Below are 26,038 nucleotides of genomic sequence, written 5' to 3' on the forward strand. Positions count from 1 at the left end.
TTTAAGTAAAATTGCAAATCTAAAATTGGCCTGAAAATAATAGGCTGCATTTTCTAGCCCTCCAGAGATGAACTGGGAGGCAGGGGAGAGCAATGTAAAATTTTGTGGGAAATAGATTGCCTGTGGCCTTCCTGTACCTATGGCATTCTGTCAGTGGTAGGGAGGTGGAGGACAGTCCTCTCACTGTAGGCCAAATGTGCTACTTAATTAGTTCCTCTTTCAACCACATCTAGCATTTCACCAGCAGCTTTTTGACCCTACAGCATATGGGGAGACCTCCTGGTGAACCTTGGTAGGCTCCCTGCATGCCCTCCCAGCCACCCTTCTATTTTCTGGGCTCTACCTGATTGGCCCAGTGCCATTTCTTTCCAACTACTGCTGACTCCACTCACCTCACTCCAAGTGCAGCATTCAACTGGATACAGTCCCAGCAGTGGCCACCTCTCATGGTAACAGAGCTGAGGAGTGCCTGGTCTTTTTGCTGGCAGCTCTTGGAGGCAGGTTCTCATCTTTTAAAAGGATAGGAACTCCAATGGCAGATAATTAGCTGCTGGATGGAACTGCAATTTGGGGTGGCACAGTGGCTCAGTGGCTAGCACTGCTGCCTCACAGCACCAGGGATCCAGATTCGATTCCACCCTCTGGCGACTGTCTGTCTGTGCGGAGTTTGTGCATTCTCCCTGTGTCTGTGTGAGGTTTCCTCCCACAGTTGAAAGGTGTACAGGTTAGGTGGATTGGTAAATTGCCCATAGTGTCCAGGGATGTGCAGGTTAGGTGGATTAGTCATGGGAAATGCAGGGATCCAGGGATAGGGTAGGGGGACAGGTCTGGATGGAATGCTATTTGGAGGGTCAGTGTGGATTCAGTGGGCTGAATGGCCTATTTCCACACTTTGGGGATTCTAGGATCTATGATCTGAAATGCAGCTAGGGTCTCACAAAGAGCCAAAGTGGGTCCCAGCTTTCATGTCCAGCTTTGGTGTGACCCCAATGAACTGTTATTGTCTCTATTCTTCACAACCTCTGTTAGTTTTCCAAATGAAGCACCCTAAGATAAATGAAAGATGTCAGTCAGAGTAGACTGAACCAGAAACCCTCTGCATCCATTTGCCAGCACATCTACTGGAATCTACAAAGACACAGATCTCTCTATTTGGCACATGAGCAGTAGCTCTGGAGATTCAGATTTGCAAGATTCCATGATAAAGCTAAGCTTCATGCTGCAACCAGACCTGTAGCCAAACCCTTCCAAAGCATTGAACTGCTTAGGACTATCAATTTCACAGCTTCCCTTTATTTTCTGGTGTATAATCTCTTCATACTTTTATTAGAGTTTTCAGCATGTATGTCAATAAACTGTCTGTAGATTATGAAAAGAGGTGACTAAATGACTGTTGCCTTGTTTTAATCAGCAATCAAATTCATCTCATCACCCACAGAAAACAGTTTGAGAAATTTGCCATTTTATAACCAACAGGATTCTTGAATATGCAGGGAATTATGCATAGTGGCTCTTGAAATAGTTTGGATTATTCTGTTACATCTTTGCTGTTTTTGTAATAAACTTCCATTTGTTGTTAAAGCAAAATCTGATGGTTATGATAGTGTGCTTATGGTTCCGCAAGAGATCACTGCATTAAAGCCAAAACAAATAAAGTTATGATCTTCAGGCCTAGGATCTGACTTGTCCAGCAATAATATCTGCTGGATTCATTACACTGTTCGTAACACGGGGCTCAGCTCACTTGTGACCACTAGCACAAAATTATGTACCTCAGTACTCTTCTCCCAGGCTGCAATTCAAACTTTGGAACAAAAACAAAGTTGCTGGAAAAGCTCAGCAGGTCTGGCAGCATCTGTGAAGGAGAAAACAGAGTTTTCTGAGGAAGGGTCACCAGACCCGAAACGTTAACTCTGTTTTCTCCTTCACAGATGCTGCCAGACCTTGCTGAGCTTTTCCAGCAACTTTGTTTTTGTTCCTGATTTACAGCATCCGCAGTTCTTTTGGTTTTTATGCAATTCAAACTTGTTCATTCCAGCCAATCTCCTGTCTAAACAATATTTGATGAATAGACCAAGATTTGAATGGAATTGGGCTGACTGTCGTGGCTTTTACAAATGGCAGGTGGGACTGGGATGTGGAAGTTCTTGCCTGATTTCCAGCAGATCCCATTCTTTTCAGACAGGGAAGGGGCACGAATAACACAGTCAGTTAACCTAAACTCAATACGGCCATTTCAGATTAGTACTGAGGTGAAACAGACCCTATTTTCACTTTCCAAAAGCCTTCACATGTAATGTCAGTCACAGATTTATGGAGTGTATAGGAAAGGAAGATAATATGTTTTAAGTGTTACCATCTGAGTTATTTAAATCCCCTACATTTTAAAAATGTAAAAAAAAGGCTGCAGCTCTCTGAGTTTAAAAAAAGGCTGTATTTATGGTCAATGCCACTGCAATTAATCTCACAACTGAGATCAGTGAAGCACTGCCTTATTGTTCTCACTAACTGAACCCCAAGTCTCTTTAAACTGAAGGTTATACATGTTCCACCCTGTAAACTTAGGCTTCTAAGCTTAGGCTATGCAACTAAGAGAGAAGTATTAACATTCTCTGGTTTGGAAGGCAGGGTGTTATGCAAATTTCCTGTCATATGACTGGCAAAGACCTCTTTTAGATGTCTATCTGCAACACACTGATCTCCAGTGCTGGAAGCAAAGCCTAATACTCAAAGTACCCCTCTTCTGAAAATACATCTGATGAGCTGTATATTTTTGGGCTCACTATCTGAGGGTGGATGCAAGCTGGCCTCTGGTCAGCGGTTGCACTTCTCCTCCAGCTCAGTCATGCTGCATATTTAATTCACTGCATTCTCCCCATTACACCCTCCAATTTAGGTATTGAGCTGATACATGAGTGGAAGAGAGGAAGTAGTGGATTTATCCAGTGTGGACATGACGAGATTAGTTAGACATCAATTCCCTTAATGTGACACAACTAAAGAAGGGAATCTTGTTGAGGTGTCAGGGTTTAACCTGCTGGCTGGATTGTTTTTTCATTTGAAAGGCTGGCTGAACCATAAGCCAACCTGTCTGTTGAGACTACCAGTGAACCTTGCCGTGAAATCAAGACCCTGGGGGCAGAAGTCTCACCTACAGGGAGTTGCTGGCAAATCAGATGCTGGCAGCTCTTGTGCCCACCAGTGGCACAGAGGTCATGGTAGCTGTTGCTGGAATGACAGGCATCAGTATCCAAGAATTGGGAAGTGCCCAAATAATTTCAGAAGGGATTTCTTGAGTTGTCTGTTGCAGGGAAACTGGTGCAGGGGTATCAGCAGCAAGGACAGGGAGTGGCTCTCACTGTACCATCTACCATTAAGTACCTTTGATGCAAACCCCACCCCACCCCCTCCCCCCCACCCCCGCTCCATTGGGAGCTAACAAGCTGGTTACACAGTTGCAACTATCCTGAATTCTGCACTTCAACAGAGCTGCCTGCAGCTGCGTTAATTCCAATGGTGGAGGCATGGGGCCCTGAATTGGTCACTTAATAGCTCAGTTGATGACAGGCAGGAAAGGTCAATCCTGGGCATTCTCATCCAGAACTTAGTACTGGCAGAGGCTGGAAAGTGACGTAGTCAAGTACGCCACAAATGCTGCTCTCACCTCTAGGCTCACCACCAGGGAGAGTAGAATCTTCCACCAAAAGAAATAAGTGACAATGGTTTGGTGGGCTTGGTGATGCCCTGATGAGTAGTCTAACGTATTGTTTTTACTTCGAGTGGCATGGTAAAAGGCTCAAGATTATACTTTAATAATAGCAAATGAGTTGAAGAACAGGATGAGGGGGAAAAAAGTTCATAGCAAAGCATAAACTGGCTGGAAATTTCCCACTGTCTCATCTCCTTTACTTTCCATGGCACTCCAGACTTCCAAAGATATCTTCCCCCTCCTGAGTTCTCTCTCAGATTTTACAGCTGTCACTTTCTCTGATGGGATGAGATGAGATTGTTTTGGCTGAATACATGTGAAGATTGGAGTCAAGAAACATTTAAAATAAAGGTTTGGATTTATACAGAGTCTTGGATCTTCCAAAGCAATGATTACTACTGCAATGTAGGAAAAAGATTTGTGATATAAGGAACAGACAGCAACAGAATGGAATGCATTGTGAAGTTTGAAAGTGTGTTAGCATGGGGTGAAGAAGAGCTCTCTGTAAGTACTCTGGACCTGATACATTGATTAATGGAAGATCTTGTTGAACTCATTCCCTACCTTGATCGATTCACTGAACTATTTCTACACTGCCTCCAAGGTTGTAGTGCCAATAGTCCTAATGGTGTCCACCACCTTTCTTTAAAACTGGGATACCCCTCTGAGGGGTGCTGTGGCATTCACTTCCCCTTTAGTGCCTCCATTAGTTCTAGAGAATCTTTGTGGAACCATCTGTGAAACAAACTGTTCTTTTGTATCCGTCTACTGGTATAAATAGGATAAAAGAGGTGCTGCTGATTCCCACTCCTGACCCTGTCAGAATGATTATATAATAAGTAGTGTGTGCCCAATTGCAGAAGTAGATGTTATGAGAACATTCAGGATTGGTTGACACTGGTAACCACTTCCCTCCATCCTCTTCTCCAAACTTTATCAAATCAGTGGTAGACCAGAGGATTAGATCCTTTTATAGAAGGCTGAATCCAACTATTTTCAGCTAAGATTTCCAGGGTCCTTCACTCTTTGGAAACTCCCAGCATAAGTAAACTATCTTCTTGGTCTTACTTACTCTTACACCAGAGGGTTTGATCATGCTTTTGCCTCATGATCTACTGTTGAGTCACTATGCAGCATTTTCTGGCTCTGTTTTGCTTTCTGGTTCAATAATTGACTCTCTTTAAATAGCATTTGCAGTGCTTTAAGAGCTTCAGCTGCATTGAATTCTCTGTCCCCGACCAATCGAGCGAGCTCCCACTGGAAGGCCTAATTAAGGCCATGAGCTCATCTTGCGTGTTATATTTCACTTATTCTGGTAGACCTGCGTAATATGTGAGCATACAAAATGTATTATGCAATGTTGGTACCCAAGAATTGTGACCCTTGTTCCCTGGGATGAATTCCCAGTCCCTTTGTTCTGCTTGAATTGCTGATCCACAGCTATTTAATTGAATGAATGGAAAGCCAGAGTTGAGAGTTTACATTTCCTCATCACTGTGCTCAGCAGTTACTCTCACTCGCACAAAAATTGAAGTCTGTCGCATACTAAAATTGCTAGATTCATGTTATATGTAGAATTGGAGACCTCTATGAGCCAGACAATGGGAAATTCCATTATGGGCCAATTATATATAATAGTTCAATTACCCTTCATAAGAACTAATTCTGTGGCAACATGAATATTTCTGTTGGATTTCTACCAAACTGCTATATCTGATTAGGTCTTGTCCTTTCATAAAACTTTCAGTAACATTGCATTTGATTGTAAAACATTATTCATGTTAAGTAAGGCTTGGAGTAGTAGCATTTGGTGAATTTAAAACTGGTGACACATAGTTATACAAACCTTGGTAAACTGGAGTATTGCCACAGAAATGTACACTTCCTGCAGATCCCCTACCTTGGTAGTTGATTATCTTTTCCTATCTGCTTGTGCAATCATTTATTTTCTTATCAAGCTACATCCAGCACTGGACTTTTAAAACAAAAAGTTAAAACGAGGAAAATAAAAAAATTGGAATATCAAGAATATTGTAGGATAGTTTACAGTCATGTTTTTAAGAGTACAGTGATCATTAATTATGAGTGGTAACCTTTCTCATGTTGCTCATTTAGATATATTCAGCACAATATAACAAAAACTTTCGTTAACATTAACCTTTATCCTGGAGTACAGATACCATGAGCTACATTAATATACATCCCCTAAATGATAAAACATACAGATTGTTTCCTTGCATCCTATTGATATTAGATTTGAAAAGACATCTGCGCAGTGGGTTTTGATCAGGTCAAATAGAAGTTGTAATGCTGTACTGTGCGAAAACAGCCACCAGTCAGTGATTTCCCCTGAATTACCGAATTGGTGATAGGGGTTGGGCTCATCGGGCAATTAAGAGGAAAGGTTTCTCGAAGCTGGATGGCCAACAGGAGGACTTGCAGCTCTGAAGAAACTTCAGTCTGCCAATCCAATAAGAGGAAGAGGGATGCCCCACTCTCAAGCATTTAAAATGTCTTTTAAATAAAAATTGCCCTTAGCCGAGGCAGAACGTCCTTTTTGCTGGTGACACCAGATCAGGACCCCACCCGCCACGACCCAGTCCCCCCATCACAGAATTAATTTCCACTTTGAGAGGCAAGCATTAATAAAGAATAATTGGCATGACTTTGGAAGGAGGCAATTATGTCTAACAAATATGATTGAATTTTTCAAGGAGGTGACTAAGTGTAGGATGAGGCTAATGCAGTTGATATAGTTTACGTGGACAGGTTTTGACAAGGTCTCGTATTGTAGAAACTAAAAGCCCATGGGATCCAGGGTATTTTAGAAAATTGGTTCCAAAATTAACTTCGTGGCAGGAAGCAAAGGATGTTGATTGAAGGGTGTTTTTCTGACTGGAAGCCTGTGTCCAGTGTGTACCACAGGGTTCAGTGCTGGGTCCCTTGTTGTTTGTTGTGTGTTGTGTACATTAATGATCTAATCATGAATGTAGGTAGTATGATGAGTAAGTTTCCAATAACACAAAAATTGGTGGTGTGGTAAATAGCAATGAGGAAATTCTTAGGCTACAGTACAATATGGTCAGATGGGCTGAACAGTGGCAAATGGAATTTAATTCTGAAAGCGAGGGAGTACACATTGAATGCTCAAGACTCTAGGAAGTACAAAGGATCAGAGGGATCTTGGTGTTTATGTTCATAGATCCTTTAAGGCATCAGGACAGATAGATAAAGTGGTTGAGAAAGCCTATAGGATACTTGTCTTAGTTAGTTAAGACATTCAATACAAGAACAAGGTTATGACACTGTATTATGTAACATTTAGATAGGCCCCAGCTGGAGTACTGTGTGCATACAACAGGAAAGATGTGATTGTGCTAGAGAGGGTGCAGAAGAGATTTGTCAGGATGTTAATAAAACAAAGAACTGTGGCTGCTGAAGGTCTGAAACAAACAAGATCAGAATTTGCTGGAGAAACTCAGCAACTCTGGTAGCATCTGTGGAGAGAAAACAGTTAACATTTTGACTCATAACATTTTGAGTACTGTTACCTGTGTTCTGAAGAAGAGTTTTTGGACTTGAAATGTTAACTCTGCTTTTTTTGCAGAGATGCTGAGTTTCTGACCTACTAACTTCCTTCAGCAAATTCCATTTTTGCATGTTTCCTCAGAATGTTGCCTGGGTTGGAGTGGTTCAGGTACAAAGGCAGACCAGATAGACTGGGGTTGTTTTGCTTAGAGTAGAGAAGGCCGAGGGGGTATCTGATCAAGGTGTACAAAGTTCTGAGGGGCAAAGATAGAGTAAATGAAGATAAACATTTCCCCTTAGTAGAGGGTTCAGTAACCAGAGCGTACAATTTTAAGGTAAGGAGCGGAAGATTCAGAGGGGTTTTGAGGATTTCTTTTCACCCAGAGGATAGTGGGTAACTGGAGTTCACTGCCTGAAAGGTCGGTAGAGGTAGGACATTTAAGGACTATTTAGATGAACCTTTGAAATGCTATAGCGTACAAGGCTATGGTCCAGGTGCTGGAAAATGGTTGTTAGAATAGATGTTTGATGACTGGCACAGACATGATGGGCTGAAGAATTTCTCTCTGTCCTGTAAAAACTGTATGACTCCTTTGCCAGCATGGAGTGCCTGTTTGTAAACAGGTGACAACAGAAGCTGGGGCTTGGGGAATAGGCAGTTGAGAGTCAACTACACTTGGATGATTTGCTACTGGTTGACAGTGGTGTTGCCAGGCTGGGCACAGCCAAACTGCTGCCATCAGGAACATCACTTTCACCATTTCCCAGCTTGTACATAACATTCGAGATGAGACTGTAGCAGCTTGGTACATGGCCTCTGACAATGAGTGGAACCTTCTCAGCCACTGAACAATATGGGCATATGTTGATAAAGTTAGGAAAATTGGCAGTAGATTTTTAGATTTAGAGTTAGACTTATTGTCACATGTACTCAAGAACAAAAGTACAGGAGTACAGTGAAAAGTTTTCAATGTCGCCACACAAAGCTTCATCTTAGGTGAAAGTACCTAAGTACAAAAACTTAAGAACAAGGTAGAAAGAAGTAAGGAACAAAGTTAAAAGTTAAACCTTACAGTCCTTCTTAGTATTAAGTCAGAAAATGAAGAAATAAAGCTAAAAGTTCAACCATTGCATGCTTTCTTAAGTGCTTAGCCATGGTGTTACCACACTTACTACACAGGCTCGATCTCCTCCACTTTAGCATGCTTTCCCTGTGCTGATTCGCTCTCCCCTGCTCTTGTCGTCACTGCCGATGTCAGGGGAACTTCCATTGCCTCATTGGGTTCGCTCTTGAGACCTCAGACTGCCAAAGCTCTGATTCAGATGCTGTCCGCGCCGGGCCTTGGCCTCACCTTCAGTCCACGCACCAATCCTCGGCCTCTCCTTCGGTCCATGCGTCGGGCATTGGGAACTCACCAAGAGTCCTGGGTTAGGCCCCTAACCGCTGTCTCGCACTAGACATCTAGCCAACCGCCAAATTCAACAAGCCCGATACTGCCGCCACCACTGACTCTCTCCAGAAGGTATGTTAGCAGAAAAAAAAACGAAAAAAAAGCTAAAACTGAAAAAAAGAAAATAAGAACAGATGGAGTGGGTGAGTCTACTCCGCCACCAGCATGTAGAGATGCCGACTGATTTGAGTCTGTGCTGGGCTTACTTGCTGCTGATGCCGTTGCCATGATTGAGCTCCTCAACAAGAGTTAGGTAAAATACAATTAAAAAATTCCAGATCTTTTCATTTTTCTTCGGGGTGGCTCAGTGGTTAGCACTGCTGCCTCACAGCGCCAGGGACCTGGGTTCGATTCCACTCTTTGGTGACTGTCTGTGTGGAGTTTGCACATTCTCCCCATGTCTGTGTGGGTTTCCTCCGGGTGCTCCAGTTTCCTCCCACAATCCAAAGATGTGCAGGCTAGGTGGATTGGCCATGCTAAATTGCCCATAGTGTTCAGGGATGTGTAGCTTAGGTGGGTTATAGGGGGATGGGTCTGGGTGGGATGCTCTGAGGGTCGGTGTGGTCTTGTTGGACCAAAGGGCCTGTTTCCACACTGTAGGGATTCTATGACCTCTGACGAGAAAAGAGAGAGGGGAAAAGTAAAAGAATCAAAGAGAAAAGCAGAAGCCCTCCTCCACCACCATCTTACTGGAAGGAGTAAAGTGCTCAATTCTCCAACCAAGTGTTGAATGAGGTATCTCAATAGTCAGAGGTGAGGGACCTATTTGCATGCAGTAGCATTTATGAATATGTCATTATTATCTAATCTCACCTTTATTGATATCTAGATTCCCATTCTCCTATCTGTTGGATAGAAACAAGACTGTGACAATACCTGACATTAAGATCAGTGTGGGTACTTGACCACTCCAGCTTGCTGCTTGCTTCACCAGACCTGTATTTGGACAGCCGTCACCAACATCTCAGGGCTCTCCTCTGGCAGCGACTGCCTGCAGCCCCCTGGCATCGGACATGTACCGGCCTCACAACATCATGGCATATTGCTGATCTTCAATTCAATGCCGCACTTTGGAGTGTATGAGCTCTTTTATCAAAATTCTGCTGCTAGGATATTTTGCACACAGGGATAAGCAACACCCATTTGCTGAACTGGAGCAGAGTGCATCTCTGATCTCCTCCCTTGATCTGTTAGCACTCACTTTTTGCCTGATTGGATGCTCACAGTATCTCTGCCTTACTCAGCCTTATCATCATTCCCTTGTGTTTGCTGTGTGCCCTCACGGCCAGAGCTTAAAAGCTTGCAGTACAGGTACTTTGGTCTTGACTTGTCTTTTAATGCTGACACAGACAGGATTTACAAATAGCCAAGTTTTCCCCTACTTTCAAAAACCTACTTCTTCAGATGTATCTTCAACAAGCAATAAAGATGATTCTGCTTTCCAGAATTTGTTAAGAGGAAAGATTACAGCAGTTGGACTTGATTCATTTGGAAAATATGAGACTTTGAGATGGTTCAGTTCAAGTTTTTGGATTATGAAGTGTATTGGCCAAACTGATGCAGGCACGTTATACATTGTAGTGAATGATACATGTTGAAAAGAAATTTTTGAGGAAAAGCACATAGAACATTTACAATCAAATTAATAGAGAGTTATGGAAAAAGGTTCCAAACAAAATAATAGAAGCAGACAAGATCAACGCATTCAAAAACAGTTTGATATGTTTAGGGAGAAGAAATTAAAGGTAAGAGTGAGAAGCCAAATGTGTGGAGCTGAAAAATGGCCAATCTTATTAGGATTGGATGGTATATTCTTAATCTGAAATCTTTTCTGTATATGAATCCCATGTTTTTTTTTGGGCTGAGTCTGAGTTGCGTGTTGAGTCATTTTGACTGGCAGGCTGAAAGTAATAACAATAAGGATGTGCAGTACTGTAAAACCTAATCAATAAATTCTCAGATATAGCTCCATTGGTAACAATCTTGCTTCTGGGGTAGCAGTTTGTGGGTTCAAATCCCACTACACACAAGTCAAAACTAACATTCCAGTGTGAAACTGAGGGAATGCAGCACAATAGGAGGTGCAATCTTTCAGATGAAATATTAAACTGAGGGCCTGTCTGTGCTTTAAGATAGAGTTAAAAGATCTCACAAAATTATTTTGAAAAAGAGCAAGGGAATTGTCCTAAGTGACCAAACCACTTAATCAACATTATAGAAACAGATTTTCTGGCCGTTTTACTTTAGTGTTTTGGGGGTGCAAACTCGCCTCAAAAAGTACTTCATTGACTGTAAAGTGATTTGGGATGTCAAATAGTCAGAAAGGCACTACATAAATACAGGACTCACTTTATTATAGCAACTTTAATCCATGTTGATAGAGCTTCCATTTTGGCCAGAACATTATTTTAATAAACTTGTTGTAACTAACTGCAGACAAAATACTTAAATACTGCCATTAGAGACTGTCAATGAATTTCCTGACTTGGCCATGAAGTAATCCTAATACCTTACAATGAAACTGGAAACACAGATTCCGATACACAGGCATATATAGCAATCTGCTACTGATGTGTTTAAATCTCAGTTAGTTTCAATCTTCCTAACCTGCAGATTGATCTTAAAAGTACACATTGATCTAAAGAAATCCTTTTAGCTATTCCATTTAGCTAACATTTTGCTGCCATCAATAGTCTTTGACTGTCGGCACTAATGGCCTGTTCAGGTAAGCAAGTCATGTGTCCACTGTAAAGCAGATTTTAGAACAATATGATCTTGCTGCTTGCGGTAATTGTAACTGGTTTACTAAAATAAAAAACTCATAGAATATTCGCCTATTTTAAAGAACAGTCACAATATTTTAGGTTGATTTTATGCAGCTTCAGTAATTGTCAGAGTTAGAGTACTCAAGTTTAACCATGATTGGTGGGAGCCATTAGGATCTAGAGGCACTGAGGATAGTCACTTGGATGCAGATAAGTTGAATAAACATGAGACAGTTGACCTACAAAGCTGTCTTTCTGGCATGGATGTAGAAATAGGAGTTTGCCATCCAGCCATTAAGCAAACTTCACTATTCAGTTAGGTTATGGCTATCTGTACATTATCTTCATTTGCCTGCCTTTGATCCATAATCCCCGATACCTTGGTCAAATAAAATATGTGAACATCAGACTTGAAATTTCAATTGACACAGCATCCACAGCCTTTTGGGCAAAAGAATTTTACATTTTCACATTTTGCAGACTCGAGTACTCCCTGATTTCACTCCTGAATGAATTAGTCTAATTTTAAAACAGTGCCCTGATCCAATCCAGAGGAAATGTTCATCAATATATCTTATGAAATTATTTTGTCATTTTAAAGACCCCAAATACATTTAGAGTCCAGTACAGAGGTCAGCAGTTTTAAAGTAGAAGGTTGAAGATACTAACACAATTGTTACTTTTGCACAGTCCAAGATGAGGCAGGAGGTGTAAATTCACATATCTAATTTAGTGTTAAAATGATGGATTAAAAGCATTGACTTTAAATTTCTTGGAAATGTGAGTTGTGACAGGTTATTGTAGCATGAAAGCCAGGATGCATCCACCACTGACTTAGTAAAGTTTTCAGCTTAGATGAAGTTATTTAATATTCATACCAATGATGAGTACATATTTAATTAAGAGAACCTCCAGAGCACAGACTAATGGCTAACAATTAGAAATCGGGCTCTAAGTTGCATGTCTAGGCTTGGCATGAAAATGCTGAATACAATTTAGTGGTAGACCTACAACCTTAATTGTAAAAGGCCCATTTTAAAAGTTTAAAATGAAATTTTTGCTGCCAGATGGTCATAGATCCAATATTGTCCTGCTCTGGACCCCTGAAGGTCAATCTAACCAACTGACGGTTCACCAAACCTCATGCAAGATTCCACTGAAGATGCAAAGTGCTGAAACACTTGATTTAGGAATTCCCTGCACCTTGATCGCCTCATCTTCCTGTCCTTGTGATGAAGGTCTTGTTTGGGGCAAGTGGAGGCTCAACTCTCGTGTGTGTCGGCTCCCAGTCTCATCTGACTATTAATTCCAGATACATTGATTAGATGTAAAATATGTCATAAAAGTTTCAAACTGATATTCTTACTAATTAAGCGGGTAAAATGTTATCGGGATAGCTGTGAAGGCGGAGGTTCCAATCAAATCAGCCATGAACTTATTGTATGGCAGAGTAGGCTTGAGGGGCTGAATGGCTTACTCCTGGTCCTAATTTGTATGATTATATGTTCATTTTAAAATACTGCAGAGCGTGGATGTTGCATTATCTGTGCTTTTGTTCCACCTATAGCAAAGCAATGAATATTTATCAAGAACACAATTTTCAACAGAGATATTGATATTTTTGAGATCCTGCCTTTTGTTAAATTTCACCCTCACAATTAAGAAATCCTAGCTTTTCTCAAGCTCAATTACAGATCTACGATACACAGAGCTACAAAAATAAGTCAAGCAAGTATCTCCAATAACTTTTTAAAAGTAAAAATATCGTAAAATAATGTTTTGCCTTAGTTGTAACCCTTTCATTTTTGATTTTTATAGGTGAAAAGTATGAATTACATGCAGGAACTGAATCGACTCCCAGTGTGGTCGTCCATGTCTGTGATAGTGAAACAGAGGATGAGGATGAACCGAAGAATTCTCCAAAACCAAAAATAATTCAAACCAGGCGTCCTGATCTGCCACCAGCAATGTCTAATTGAAAAATTGGTGCACACTTTCAGTCAAGCATCATCCAGTGCTCTCTGCTACAGCCGTACTTTGTTGAAAGGAAGATTTGTCTGTCAGTCACAGGAGCATTTGTTTTAAGCCCCATGTTATGTTTCTAATGCCTACCAAAATAGGATGGAAGGGGTTACTATGCGTATGCCTATTTGCTACATACAAACTAGTAGTTATGATCATATCATAAAGTATTCATTTATGTTCGAATGACATTAGTAAATCCAGGAGTAATTGCAAAGCTTGGCATTATAATTCCATGGTAAATTACATCTCACTATTCAGCACCTAGTGTTCTAAACGATTTGGTATAAATGCTTGATCCAATTTTAGATTAGGCTTACAGTCTTGAGGCACATTGTGATTACATCTACTATATTCTCTGACTCTGCCAAAAATTGAAATGGTCAATGAATAGTCTGAGTTTTACTTTCTTGGCATTGAACTGCCAATTACCTCCTTGGTGAAAATCCTGTGAGACTATTGTAAAAAACGTATAGGCACCACTAGGGGAAAGACTAACTTTCATTTATCGATGTGCAGTACATAATGTCAGCATCTTCCACGTAATCTTGTGAAATGGTGTAACCGTACTTTGTATTTTATCACTGTTTTAGTATTGATACAATGTACTGATTGAGTTATATACAGTATACTTATTAAAAAAGGAATGATAAAATGAGTTTAAAGGCAGATAGACAAACAGGTATTATCACAGTTATGAGGAATCCAGTCTGCACTTATCTGATAAGGATGAGTGTCAATAGATCATATTATGGTATCACCTGCTGCACTGAAGACTCATATTGTGCTGCTACAATACAGATTTATGCTCTAATCTGTGCAAGATGACCTGACTTCCCATACAATGGCACACATTCTTTTAAAAGAAATTTCCATAAGTATAGGATTCTTTTTTTTTAATCTTTTGACGTTTTCTTTACCTATGCTACTTAACATTAGCAAGGTCCAGCTGAGCATAACATTCAGAGTTGTCTAAAGAACTATTTGGAAAAATATGGTCTATAAGTTACTTCAGCTTGAAATGATAACATGTTCATTTCATGTCTTTGGGACATAGATTCTTGAGACACAATTGAGTAAATGTGTAAGCCAGACTCAAATCTGCCTATCAACGTTTTAAACAAAATAAATTAGCCGCCTTCTTGATTCTACTCTACTTTGCAAAATTAAGAAGATAATTATCAAAATTTAGATAAACTGGGTTAGGAACCAATATAACAATCTAAATTTTTTGTTTTGAACTATATTTTCAGTTTTCACATAATTAAATATATTTTAGTGGCTAGCAACCTCAATACTATAAGTATTTGTTTTTATCTGAATAAACACCTACTTTGCTTTGCTCAGTTAATCATATCTATCAACGATAATGAATACTATATAATGACCATTGTGTTTAATGTATAAGTCAGTGCTTCTGTAGTCACAAGAAACAGTGTTCCTGTTGGATTTCTGCTCAGTTTTTCAATTCAGCTATAACGCTTCCATCAGTTTTCCTTTTTAAAATTACTGAAGAAAAATGCTTATGCTGAAATATATTGAGATTGAGTTGTGTACAAAATTGTCACAAATGAAAATGGTGTTATAAGGATACAAACAAAAACTGAATGAACTCACTGTAGAGATGTAATAATTCTAAGTGGAGAAACATTTCAAGCTAAAACAGTCAAACTTCATTACAACAAAACAACAATATATAAATCTGTATGTTCTAATCCCACGAAACTCGAAAAAAGTGAAGCAATATTGACTTGCAATGACAATATTGATTTCCCATTCAGATGATCTGCAAATTGTCATTTGAACTCAATTATGCTCAACTTTGAGATTTTTATGATCTTCTCTAAACTCCAAATCACCAGGGCTGGAGGCATTTTCTACCAAAGAAATTTGTTTTTGTTATCCTTTATGTTGTTCCATGCACCATGGTTTTATCTGAGGTCAAAAATGCTTAAGAACACTATCCTCAAATGCAGCTGTGCAAAACCAGAGGGTAAGTTAGCTAGAAATGAGATTTGACTGCTTTTCCAGGTACCTACAGCTTGTGTGTATAGTTAGAATGTAACATTGAGTAGTACTAGTATTGGACATTGTCTGTGTTATTACTTGTCTTTGCCACTGAATGGGTGCTAGTAATAATACTTTATGAATTAATTGCCTTATATATGTACGTCTGGTATATACCTGTTGTTATTTGGTTTGTGCATGAACTGTGTCCTATTGTTCAAATTGTGGTCCTTGTGACAGAATTGTACCTGTGCCTTCTCTAAGATTTTGCAAAAGGCACACATTCACAACACAGCTTATCTTTAAAAAATCCCTTTACTCAAATATAACCTGTTCTTTAGACATGAGTTGAAAGCTTTTGTGATGAAATAGTTATGATTATTGGTCATATAATGCAATGTTTTCATTAAATCTGTTTTTAAAAATATTATTTTTATTTCTGTAACATAAAACATTATCCTTCAAAAGGCCTATTGCTTGTTAGTTTGTGTACCAACTAATTTGTGTTATACCAGTTATCATACAGCACCTTTATTAGGTAATTGCATTTTAGGGAGTACTTGTGCAGATGCCCCCATGATTGTCAGAACAGACTTTTTGAAGACTCTAAGGTGATTGTAACCTTTCAAGAGTGTTGAAATGAAAAGCAAGTTTTCAAACACCATGTAAATAAAAAAAGTTATTCGTATTTCCATAGTATTATTGTTACAAATTTTTGAACTTGCCTTAAAATTACAACATGCGATCGATACAGCTAGCACTGGTAGGCAAATGTTTATCACTTCTTACGATCTACTAAATTGCTTTCTCAACTTCTTAAGAACAGTTTATGGTTTGCAGTGGAATTTGTCATACTAAAGCAAATATGTTGTTGTGCTATTCCAAGAATAGCATAGCATAAATAGCACAACCTCACCCTAAACCCATAACCCCACAGTCACCATCCAGCCTATACATCCCTGGACCCTATGGGACAATTTAGCACAGCCAGTCCACCTAACCTACTCATCTTTGGACTGCAGGAGGACACCACAGCAGCCAGCAGAAAATAATGCAGACATGGGGAGAACATGCAAACTCCACACAGACAGTCACCCAAGACTGGAATTGAACTTGTGTCCCTGGCACTGAGAGGCAGCAGTGCTAACCACTGAGCCACCCAACTTAAAATGCGTGGCAGCAGAATGAGATAGAGGACTTCTGCCCCTTTATGTATGAAAATATACCATCTTTGAGATTTATTTGGAGATGACAGGGAAGAGACCTATTGATTTCTAATGATAATTTGTTGACCAATGAAAGGAAATATTTTGTATAGCCTTATTGATTGAGGGATATAAACATAAATGTAAGCAAGAACACAAATTTGTCTAAAACTGGGAGCGTTTCTAAAACTGCTTTTTTTGTTGTTTTTCGGGTCCTGTCCAAAGGATCTTGCATGACTAATAAACGGGTCCAAATAGATGTATTGAAGCTTTCAAGATGGATAAACACGATAACTTTGACTTAAAATTATTCACTTGCAGGTAAAAGGAACATGGGAAACCAAATATTAAGCAGCTACAGGAAACCTTTTAGCCTTGCCACTGTGTTATTAGCAGGTTTTTGCAGTTAGCAGCTGTGGTGATCTCTGCTAACCTCAAAGAAAGTTGCCCAAAATATCTAGCAATAGGCCATTAGTGTTGCAAGTATATCAAGAATCCCCAACCAAGGTTGCAAGCTGAAAATATCTGACAGCATTTTATTCTGTAACCTGATCCACTTGAAACACTGGTGTTTTGATGTGTCAAGGAAGCAAATCCTCTGCCTGTACATCCTGTGCTGCCTTCATGGCCTCCTAGCAAGCTGCACTTCCCTGCTCTTCCCCTCTGTCCTGTCAAGCTGGAGGTCTACGAAGAGCAGGCTGTTGCTGTTCTTGCTGGTATTACCCAAGCTCCTGCTGGTGCGTTCCTGCTAGTTCTTTTCACACTGTTCATCTCCTTAGCCTTTTCTTGAGGTTCAAACTAAAACAGCAAAAGTGGTACTCCTGATGACCTGATAAATCAAAGCAGAGATCAGATGTACAAATCTACAAAATTATTGAAGTATTGCAGCACAAGTACTGCAAACAAAACCTTTTATATAAGCTGCAAGAAAGCAGCTGCATTGTGTCAACATTGGTGACATATTTTTCTGTCATGCCTTTAGCCTCCTTAAATGCTGCAGAATTCTTGTCTTGTTTTCAATGGCAAGTTCTAAGAGGCCTGGGAGACCCAGGGATTCTCAGCTAAGTTGCAAATTCCATATTAATTAAGTTATAAATGGGCAATTGACATATTGAAACAATCAAGCTGTCTTTTTCGAAGGAGTTGCTCATTTGGAATTTAATATGCTGCAGCTAAATGTTAAAGTAGGATGATTAGGGCTGACTTCTCAATATGCTATCAACATGTTTTTAACCCTGCAATGAAACCCAAACTCGTGCTCCTGCTGTTAAAATTCAGTCAGAATACTTGATAATATATTGGGTTTTGTGAATGCCATTCGCGTTTTTTGTAGCTTTGCAGCAAAGCCTTGTGCTGGGGCCACCATGACTCCACAATATCACCTATAATGACTTGTACTTGCATAGCGTCTTTAACACAGTGAAACAACCCAACTTACTATGCAGGAAAATGGATGCTGGGATAAAGAAGGATCAAGTAAGAGCCATGACCTCAAACTTGCGCAAAGAAATGAGCTTCCAAGGGATTCTTTACAATATTAAAGGAAGGTAACGGGGTTTAGGAAGGTACTTCCAGATGGAGGTATCTGTGTGGTTGAGGTCATGGCGATCAATGGTGAGGTGACATGAGGTGGAATTGGACAAAATGTTAACAGTCAATTGGATGGAATGTAGAGGGGGTTGTTGGGCTGGTGTATAGTAAAGGATGAGGCCATGAAGGGATTTCAACACAAGGACAATAATACAGGAGAGTGAAGCAGGCTTTGCTGGGAGACATTCTGTTTATGTGCATGTTCTATTTCTCACCATCATTTTTCCACAAAGGGAAAACCTCAAATTTACATTGTGCATTAGATTCTTAATTTATAGTTCCACAAGGTACAATGACAAAACATGTCGGACTGCAATGCTTAACTGGGCTTCAGGTTTTAGTGTCCAACTAACCCAATAGTTTGCTCATGTATTTAATTCCAAGTGCAATGATTACGAATAAAACAGACATTCTTTTTAAAATATCTTTTATTTTATCAGAAAAGCACCATCAATATTCACAGTTCCATCAATATTGTAATCTTTTCTGCATTCTTCTCTTCTTAAAAGTTTATTTTAAAAAATATATAGTGACTTCTAAAAATCATTAGCAATGTAGTCATTACTATGTGCAACCAATCTATCAAATATATAAAGTGTTTTTCCATGAATTGATGATATGACCTGAAAAGACAGTTGAAAAACAGCATTTTATAGGCTCCCCCTGCAGTTAAATACTGGGGAGACAAAACTCAGACTAAGTGATCACTTTGTGGAACACCACTGCTCTATCTGTAAAAATGATCCAGAGCTTCCAATTACCTCCCACTTCAATACCCATTGTGAACCTGTGCCAATATTTCTGTTGCAGGCCTGCAGCAGTGCTCCAGCAAAGCTCAAAGCGAGCTGGAGGAACATCACCTCATCTTTTGTCTAGATAGCTTACAGCATTCATTACTCAACATTGAGTTTAACAATTTGAGAAAAGGAACACCTTCCTTCATGTTCATTACCCACTCCCACAACGTGAGGCCCATTTTTAACTATTCACCCTTCCTGTTAGAACCCATTCAGCATTTATCTTCTCTCGGCTTATCGTCAGTAATCAATCTATTTAGCTCTCTTCCTTGTTTCTGCATGTCTCCATGTGTTCTACTCACTCCATTCCACACTCTCCCTCCACACCCACCTCATACATCCCCCTAATATCAGCATAAATACCACCCTTTCCCAGCTGCTTCTGTTCTGATCAAGGGTCACTGGCCTTGAAACGTTAACTGTTTCTCTCTTTACAAATGCTGCCAGCCCTGAGTTTCTCCAGCAATTTCTGTTTTTGTTAAAGTTAATTTAAATTTGACTTTAACTTTATTATTCAAAGGCTAACGAGTTTCCATACTGAATTTATTCACTGAATTGAAAGGAAAATAAAAGAACAGTAAAAATGTTGATCTAATAGTGATGAGAGTTCAATTTTACTCTCACTGTTTGACATTTAACATAGCTGAATTGAATACATGCATTATCTCCTTTTGTAGGAAACTAGTTTATTAATTTTTAACGTTGGTGCCCTGAAATCTTTGAGCAATGTGCATAATTCAAACAATCTTCAAAAACCACATAAAACTGTTGGTTAGACTTCTAAATGATGTCATTGGTATCATAAATGTCAAGTCATAAGATTTTGTGGCATTTTGAGGAGCTGAACTTAAAATATTTTGGAGTTATATCATTTCATACTGAGCACTATAAATGGATCCAGAATGTTAGATACAGAAGCCACTTATCACAGAATCATAGAATTAATACAGTGCAGTGGGGATGGGGCAGGCATTCAGTCTAATGTGTTTGCAGCAGCTCTGAGTATTTTTAACTCAGTCCTAAAATTCTATCTTTTCCTCATAGCTCTGCACATTGTTTGTGTTAAATAAACATCCAATGCCCTCTTGAATGCCTCAGTTGAACCTGCATCCATCATATTTTCAAGCAGTGCAGTATAAATCTATTGACTGTGTAAAAAGGCTTATATTAATCTTAGAGATAGCAAGAACTGCAGATGCTGGAGTCAGAGATAACACAGTGTGGAGTTGGAAGAACACAGCAGGCAGCATCAGAGGAGCAGGAAAGTTGACCCTTCTGGAGAAGAGTCCTGACCCGAAACATCAATTTTCCTGCTCCTCTGATGCTGCCTGGCCTGCTGTGTTCCTCCAGCTCCACACTGTGTTATATTAATCTCACATTTGCAAAACTATGTCCCCTGGTTCTCGATCCTTTTACAAACATGAATAGTTTTTTCCTATCTTTCTGTTTAAATCCGTCATGATTTTGAAAACTCCCCTCCCTACTGTCCCACCTTCTCCAACCTATGCTCATAACGAAGTTTCCCATCCCTGGAAAAATTCTTGTAAACCCCTTCTACACTCACTCCAATGCATTCATATCCTTTGTGAAATGTGACGTTCAGAGCTTCATATAATACTCCACTGAACTCTGACCAATGTTATATAAAAATTTAACATAATTTCTATGCTCTTCTTCTCTAAGCCTACAATACTATATGTTGTATTTTAACAAATCTCTCGACCCATTTAATCTACCATTGATGACTTATGCATTTATACATTCAGGTCTGTCTACTCCTGGACACCCTTTAGACTAGCTTTTATTTTATCTGTCTCTCTGTGTTCTTTCTGCCAATGTGCATCACCTCATTCTTCCCCAAATTGAACATCATCTGCTACCTATCCACCCACTCCACGAATGTTGACAATGTCCTTTTGAAGTTCTACACTGTCCCCTTTACAGGTTACAATTCTTCCAAGTTTATGTCATCCGCAAACTTTGACATTATTTCCTATACACCAAGATCTAAATTATTAATATGTATAAGGGAAGCAAAGCTCCAAATATTGATTCCTGGGCAACTCTGTGACAAGGCTTGCTCCAACCTGAAAATACCCATAACTGATACTTTGTGTTTCCTATCACTCACCCAATTTTGTATCCATGTTGTTGCTTTCCCGTTTATTCCAGTCCCTTGTGTAAAAGTCATCAGCACTGTTGATGCCAAGTGAATATGGAGAGTACATTCAAAATTTGAAACAAACATCTTTTACATCTGAGGAAATGAAGTATGGAATGGACTTTTTATTTAAACAGGACTGCAAAGTGGTTTATATCTACAAACTGTGAATGCAGCAATGATGCAAATGACCTGTTAGTCTACTTTTTTGATGATATCAATGGAGCAATAAATATTGGTCAGGATGCAAGAAGAATTCCCTATTGTGCTTCAAATTGTATTGGATTTTGTTGGTTACTGGAATGGGTAAATTGGACCTAGTGAAGTAATCCAGGTTTCTTTCAATAGGAGTGGAACCTCAATGATGGTCTTCTACAATATCCTGATCTTCAGACTTGATGGAAGATTGGACAATAGCAGGACATTGAAAGTCTGTCACCTCGTTAATAGTTAAATCCCATCCATGAGTGTGGACAGGCTAAATAGTGAAGGGTTAAGCTCTGTATCTTCCTCCACATTTTTAAAATTCCTTCCTCAAAAGAGCATAATCATTCTGCTGTTGACCTCTCTCACCAATGAGGATTGTTTTTCCAGCAAAGTCTACTGCAAACTTCCCGCTCAAGAGCTTCTTTTTCAGAGGTAAAATGTAGACCAGGACAACATTGAACTTTGGAGCAGAATGTTTTCCCCAGCTAATAATTTACAGTGATCTGAATGCAAAAGAAGGAATTTTACTCCCAGCAGATTATCTCTATTGTGTATCATGTGTTGTGAAATTCTTCTTCCCTTTTTCAGTTATGAGTTCCTGTTTTTCTCCAAGGATTTTCCTGAAGTCTGTTAACAAATTAGCCTGTTCCTGAAACAGTCATGTTCATTCATATTCTGTAACTTTACTGTTGATTTGGACTTCTGCCAGTTGGTAGCTGATGTTGGAGTGTGTGACTTGGATATCTTTATTTTCCTTTAGCGCCTTATCCAGTAGTCGCTGCCACTATATATTTCCCAAAGAAACAGTTCATTTTTAGACCCTGAGTCCTAGTGGTTTTCAAGAAGGAGATAGGTATACTTTTTAGGGGCAAGATAACTTCTCCAGCTTTTGCTCCCTTTTAATGTAATTGAGTTGCATTTTAGGCTAAAAGTAGCTTTCTCAAGGTAATTCTCATTTGTGGGAGCTCTATAGATTGGGCTTCTGTTTCCTTACTGTGTGATAAAAGCCATAATTTACATATGTAAACCTTCTTTTTCGAGTTTGGCTTTCAAGCTAGTGGCACTTGGATGTTGATTTACTTGAGTTATTTTAGTGAAATGGTTTAAAAATTAAACAGGTAAGTTTTTTCTGAAACATAGAAATTTAAACAGCAAGAGCAGGTGTAGACCCTTCAAGCTTGTTTTGCCATTCAAAATCATCATAGCTGATCCTGTTTCTCAATGCCATATTCCCACTTATTTCCCATTGCCCTTGATGCCTTTAAAATCTAAAAGTTTATCTTTCTCTTGAAGATACTCAGTGACTTGATTTCCACGAACTTCTGCAGTTGATTATTCCACAGGTTTATTACCCTTTGAGTGAAATATTTATTCCTAATCTCAGTTCTAAATGGTCTATCCCTTATCCTGAGACCTCATCACCTGGTTCTAGACTCCCCAACCAGGGAAAACGTTTTCCCTGCATCGTGTCTGTCCCAGCCCTGTTAGAATTTTATATGTTTCCATCAGATCCCTTGTCATCAACTTAAACTCTAGTGAATACAGGCCCAGTTAAGCCAATCTCTCATCATCGTCCTGCCACCCGTGCTGTCAGCCTTGTGAACCTCTGTTGCACTCTCTATGGAAAGTATACACTTTTTCAGGTAGGAAAACTGAACTGCACACAATCTTCCAGGTGTGGTCTCATGAAGGTCCTGCATAACTGCGATAAGACATCCTTGCTTCGGAGCACAAATCCTTTTGCAATGATGGCCAATGTACCACTTGCCATCTTAATTGCTTCAAATCTCCTTGCTTCCTCCTGACAACTCACAATCCCACCTAGTCTTGTGTCATCAGCAAACATGAATATGTTGCATTTGGTCATTTATATATATCTTCTAAATAGCTGGGACCCAAGCACTGATCCTTGTGGTACCCCACAAGTCACTGCCTGCCCTCGTTTAATCCCACTCTGTTTCCAATCTATCAACCAATTCTTAATCCATGTCAATTTCTTACCCTACCCTATGCACTTCAACTTTGTCCGCTAACCTCTTATAAGAGACCTTGTCAAAAGCCTTATGAAAATCCAAATACACCAAAGCAGCTGTTTCTCCCCTATCTATTCTGCTAGTTCAATTGTTAAAATATTCCAGTAGATTTGTTAACCATGATTTGTCTTTCATAAATCCACACTGATTTTGTCAAATCCAGTTAATTCTTTCCAAATGTTCAGTTATCATGTCTTTTATAACAGACACAAGCATTTCGCCACCACTGATGTTAGGCTAACTGGTCTGAAATGATGCTGCTTGGCCTGCTGTGTTCATCCAGCTCTACACCTTGTTATCTCTGAAATTCTCTCCCTCCTTTTTTATGTAGTTGGGCTATATTTACTGCCCTCCAATCTGTAGGACTGCTCCAGAGTCTATAGAATTTTAGAAGATGTGAATCAATGCATCTCATCTTTCCAAAGTAGCTTCCTTTAGTATTCTGGGATGTAGATTATCCAGTCCTAGTGATTTGACAGCCTTTTGCCCCATTGATTTTCCCAGCACTATTTTCATACTAATACCTTCAATTTCACCTTTTCACTGGACCTTTGGTACTCCAAAATTGCTACAAGGTAATTTGTGCCATCTTTTGTGAAGACAGAACCAAAGTATGTATTCAATTCTTCTACAATTCTTTGCATCCCATTATAATTTCATCAGTTTTTGACTATGAAAAACCTAAATTTGTCTTTGCTAATGTTTTACTCTTATAGTTATAGAGTCATACAACACAGAAACAGATCTTTCAGTTCAACTCGTCTATGCCGATCAAGTTTCCTAAACTAAATTATTACCATTTGCCTGCATTTGGCCCGTATCCCTCTAAACCTTTACTATTCATACACCTGTCCCATTGTCTTTTAAATGTTGTAACTGTAACTGCATCTACCACTTCTTCTGGCAGTTCATTCCCCATATGAACCACCCCCTGTATGAGAAAGTTGCCCTTCAGGTGACTTTTAAATCTTTCTCCTCTCACCTTAAAAATGGGCCTTCTAGTTTTGAATTGCCCTGCCCTAGGGAAAAGACCTTTGCTATTCACCTGATCTATGCCCTTCGTGATTTTATAGACCTCTATAAGGTCACCCCTCAACTTCGTGCTCCAATGAAAAAAGTCCCAACCTATCCGGTATCTACTTAGAACACAAACACCCCAGTCCTGGCAACATACTTACAAATCTTCTCTGAACTCTCTTTAATTTAATAATATCCTTCCAATACCAGGGCAAACAGAACCGTACACCGCACTCTTAAAGTCGCCTCACCAAAGTCCTACACAACCTCAATATGAGTCATATTTATAGAAATTGATCATAAAAGCTTCTATGCACCCTGAATTTTTACTCTCATACCCTATTTTCTCCCTTTTGCTCAAACCTTTTGGTCTCTTTTGCTGAATTTTAAAGTGCTCCCAATCCTCAGGCTTGTTGCTTTTTGCTGGCAATTTTATACATCTCCTCTTCAGATCTAATACTGTCCCTAATTTCTTTTGTAAATCATAGTTGTGCCACTTACCAACTTTTATTTTTGCACCAGACAGGAAGAATAATTGTTTTAATTGTTCTTTATATATGAACTCAACACAGAGTTCCCAGCCTCTCACCTGCTCTTTTGTCCACATTATTTACATACCTGGTCCAGTTCAGTTTCTAGTTAATGGCAACCTCCAGAATATTGATAGTGGGAGATTCAGCAATGCCAACGTCATTAAACATCAAAGGCTAATGGTTCTCTCCTGCTGGAGATAGCCATTGCTAGCATTTATGCGGCACAAATGTTGCTTGTCACTCAAGCCTGGGTGTTCACAAGGTCTTGCCGCATGTAAGCGCAGGTTGTTTCAGTGCCTAAGGAGTCCAGCACTGTGTTGAATTTCGTACAACCATCAACAGACATACCACCTTTGCTTTTATGATACAGGGAAGGTCATTAATAAAGCACCTGAAGATGGCTGGGCCTAGGACGCTACCCTGAGAAACTCTTGCAGTGACGTCCTGAAGCTGAGATGGCTGAGCTCCAACAATTACAACCATCTTCTTTTGTGCTAGGTACGACTCTAACCAGTAGAGAGCTTATACCCTGATTCCCATTGACTCCTGAATTCTTGATGCTATACTCAGTCAAATGCAGCATTGAAGTCAAGGGCAGTCACTCTCACTTCACCTCTGGAGTTGAGTTCTTATGTTCTTGTTTGGACCAAGGCTGTAGGGAGAGCCAGAGCTCAGCGGCTTTGGAGAAACACAAACTGAGCATCAGTAAGCAGGTTAGTGATAGTAGGAACTGCAGATGCTGGAGAATCCGAGACAACAAGGTGCAGGGCTGGATGAACACAGCAGGCCAAGCAGCATCATAGGAGCAGAGAGGCTGACGTTTCGGGCCTAGACCCTTCATCAGAAAACGGGGAGGGGAAGGGGGTTCTGTGCAGTGGGAGAGAGATCCCTTGAGGTTTGTCCGGAGGGAGGAGGGTAACTTCTTCAGGCTAGGCATCCTTAGAAGAGGCTTCGCAGTGGGGTTAAAATTGAATCAGAGATAGTAGGAACTGCAGATGCTGGAGAATCCGAGA

At 39.8% G+C, this 26,038-nt stretch overlaps 2 protein-coding genes across 5 annotated transcripts in view; both read left to right on the forward strand.

The window, feature by feature from the left end:
- Positions 1-16,173, forward strand: part of LOC109911951 (calcipressin-2-like) — a 336,670-nt gene extending 320,497 nt beyond the window's left edge. For all 3 annotated transcript variants that reach the window (XM_048596549.1, XM_048596551.1, XM_048596550.1), the window contains one exon: positions 13,272-16,173. In XM_048596549.1, the coding sequence (XP_048452506.1) occupies positions 13,272-13,432 (161 nt within the window). In that variant the 3' untranslated portion in view covers positions 13,433-16,173. The remainder of the gene's footprint in view (positions 1-13,271) is intronic.
- Positions 1-26,038, forward strand: part of LOC109937923 (chloride intracellular channel protein 5-like) — a 363,088-nt gene that overhangs the window by 76,425 nt on the left and 260,625 nt on the right. The window lies entirely within an intron of this gene.

The sequence above is a fragment of the Rhincodon typus genome, chromosome 5 (assembly GCF_021869965.1).
Source record: "Rhincodon typus isolate 14 chromosome 5, sRhiTyp1.1, whole genome shotgun sequence".
NCBI lineage: Eukaryota > Metazoa > Chordata > Chondrichthyes > Orectolobiformes > Rhincodontidae > Rhincodon > Rhincodon typus.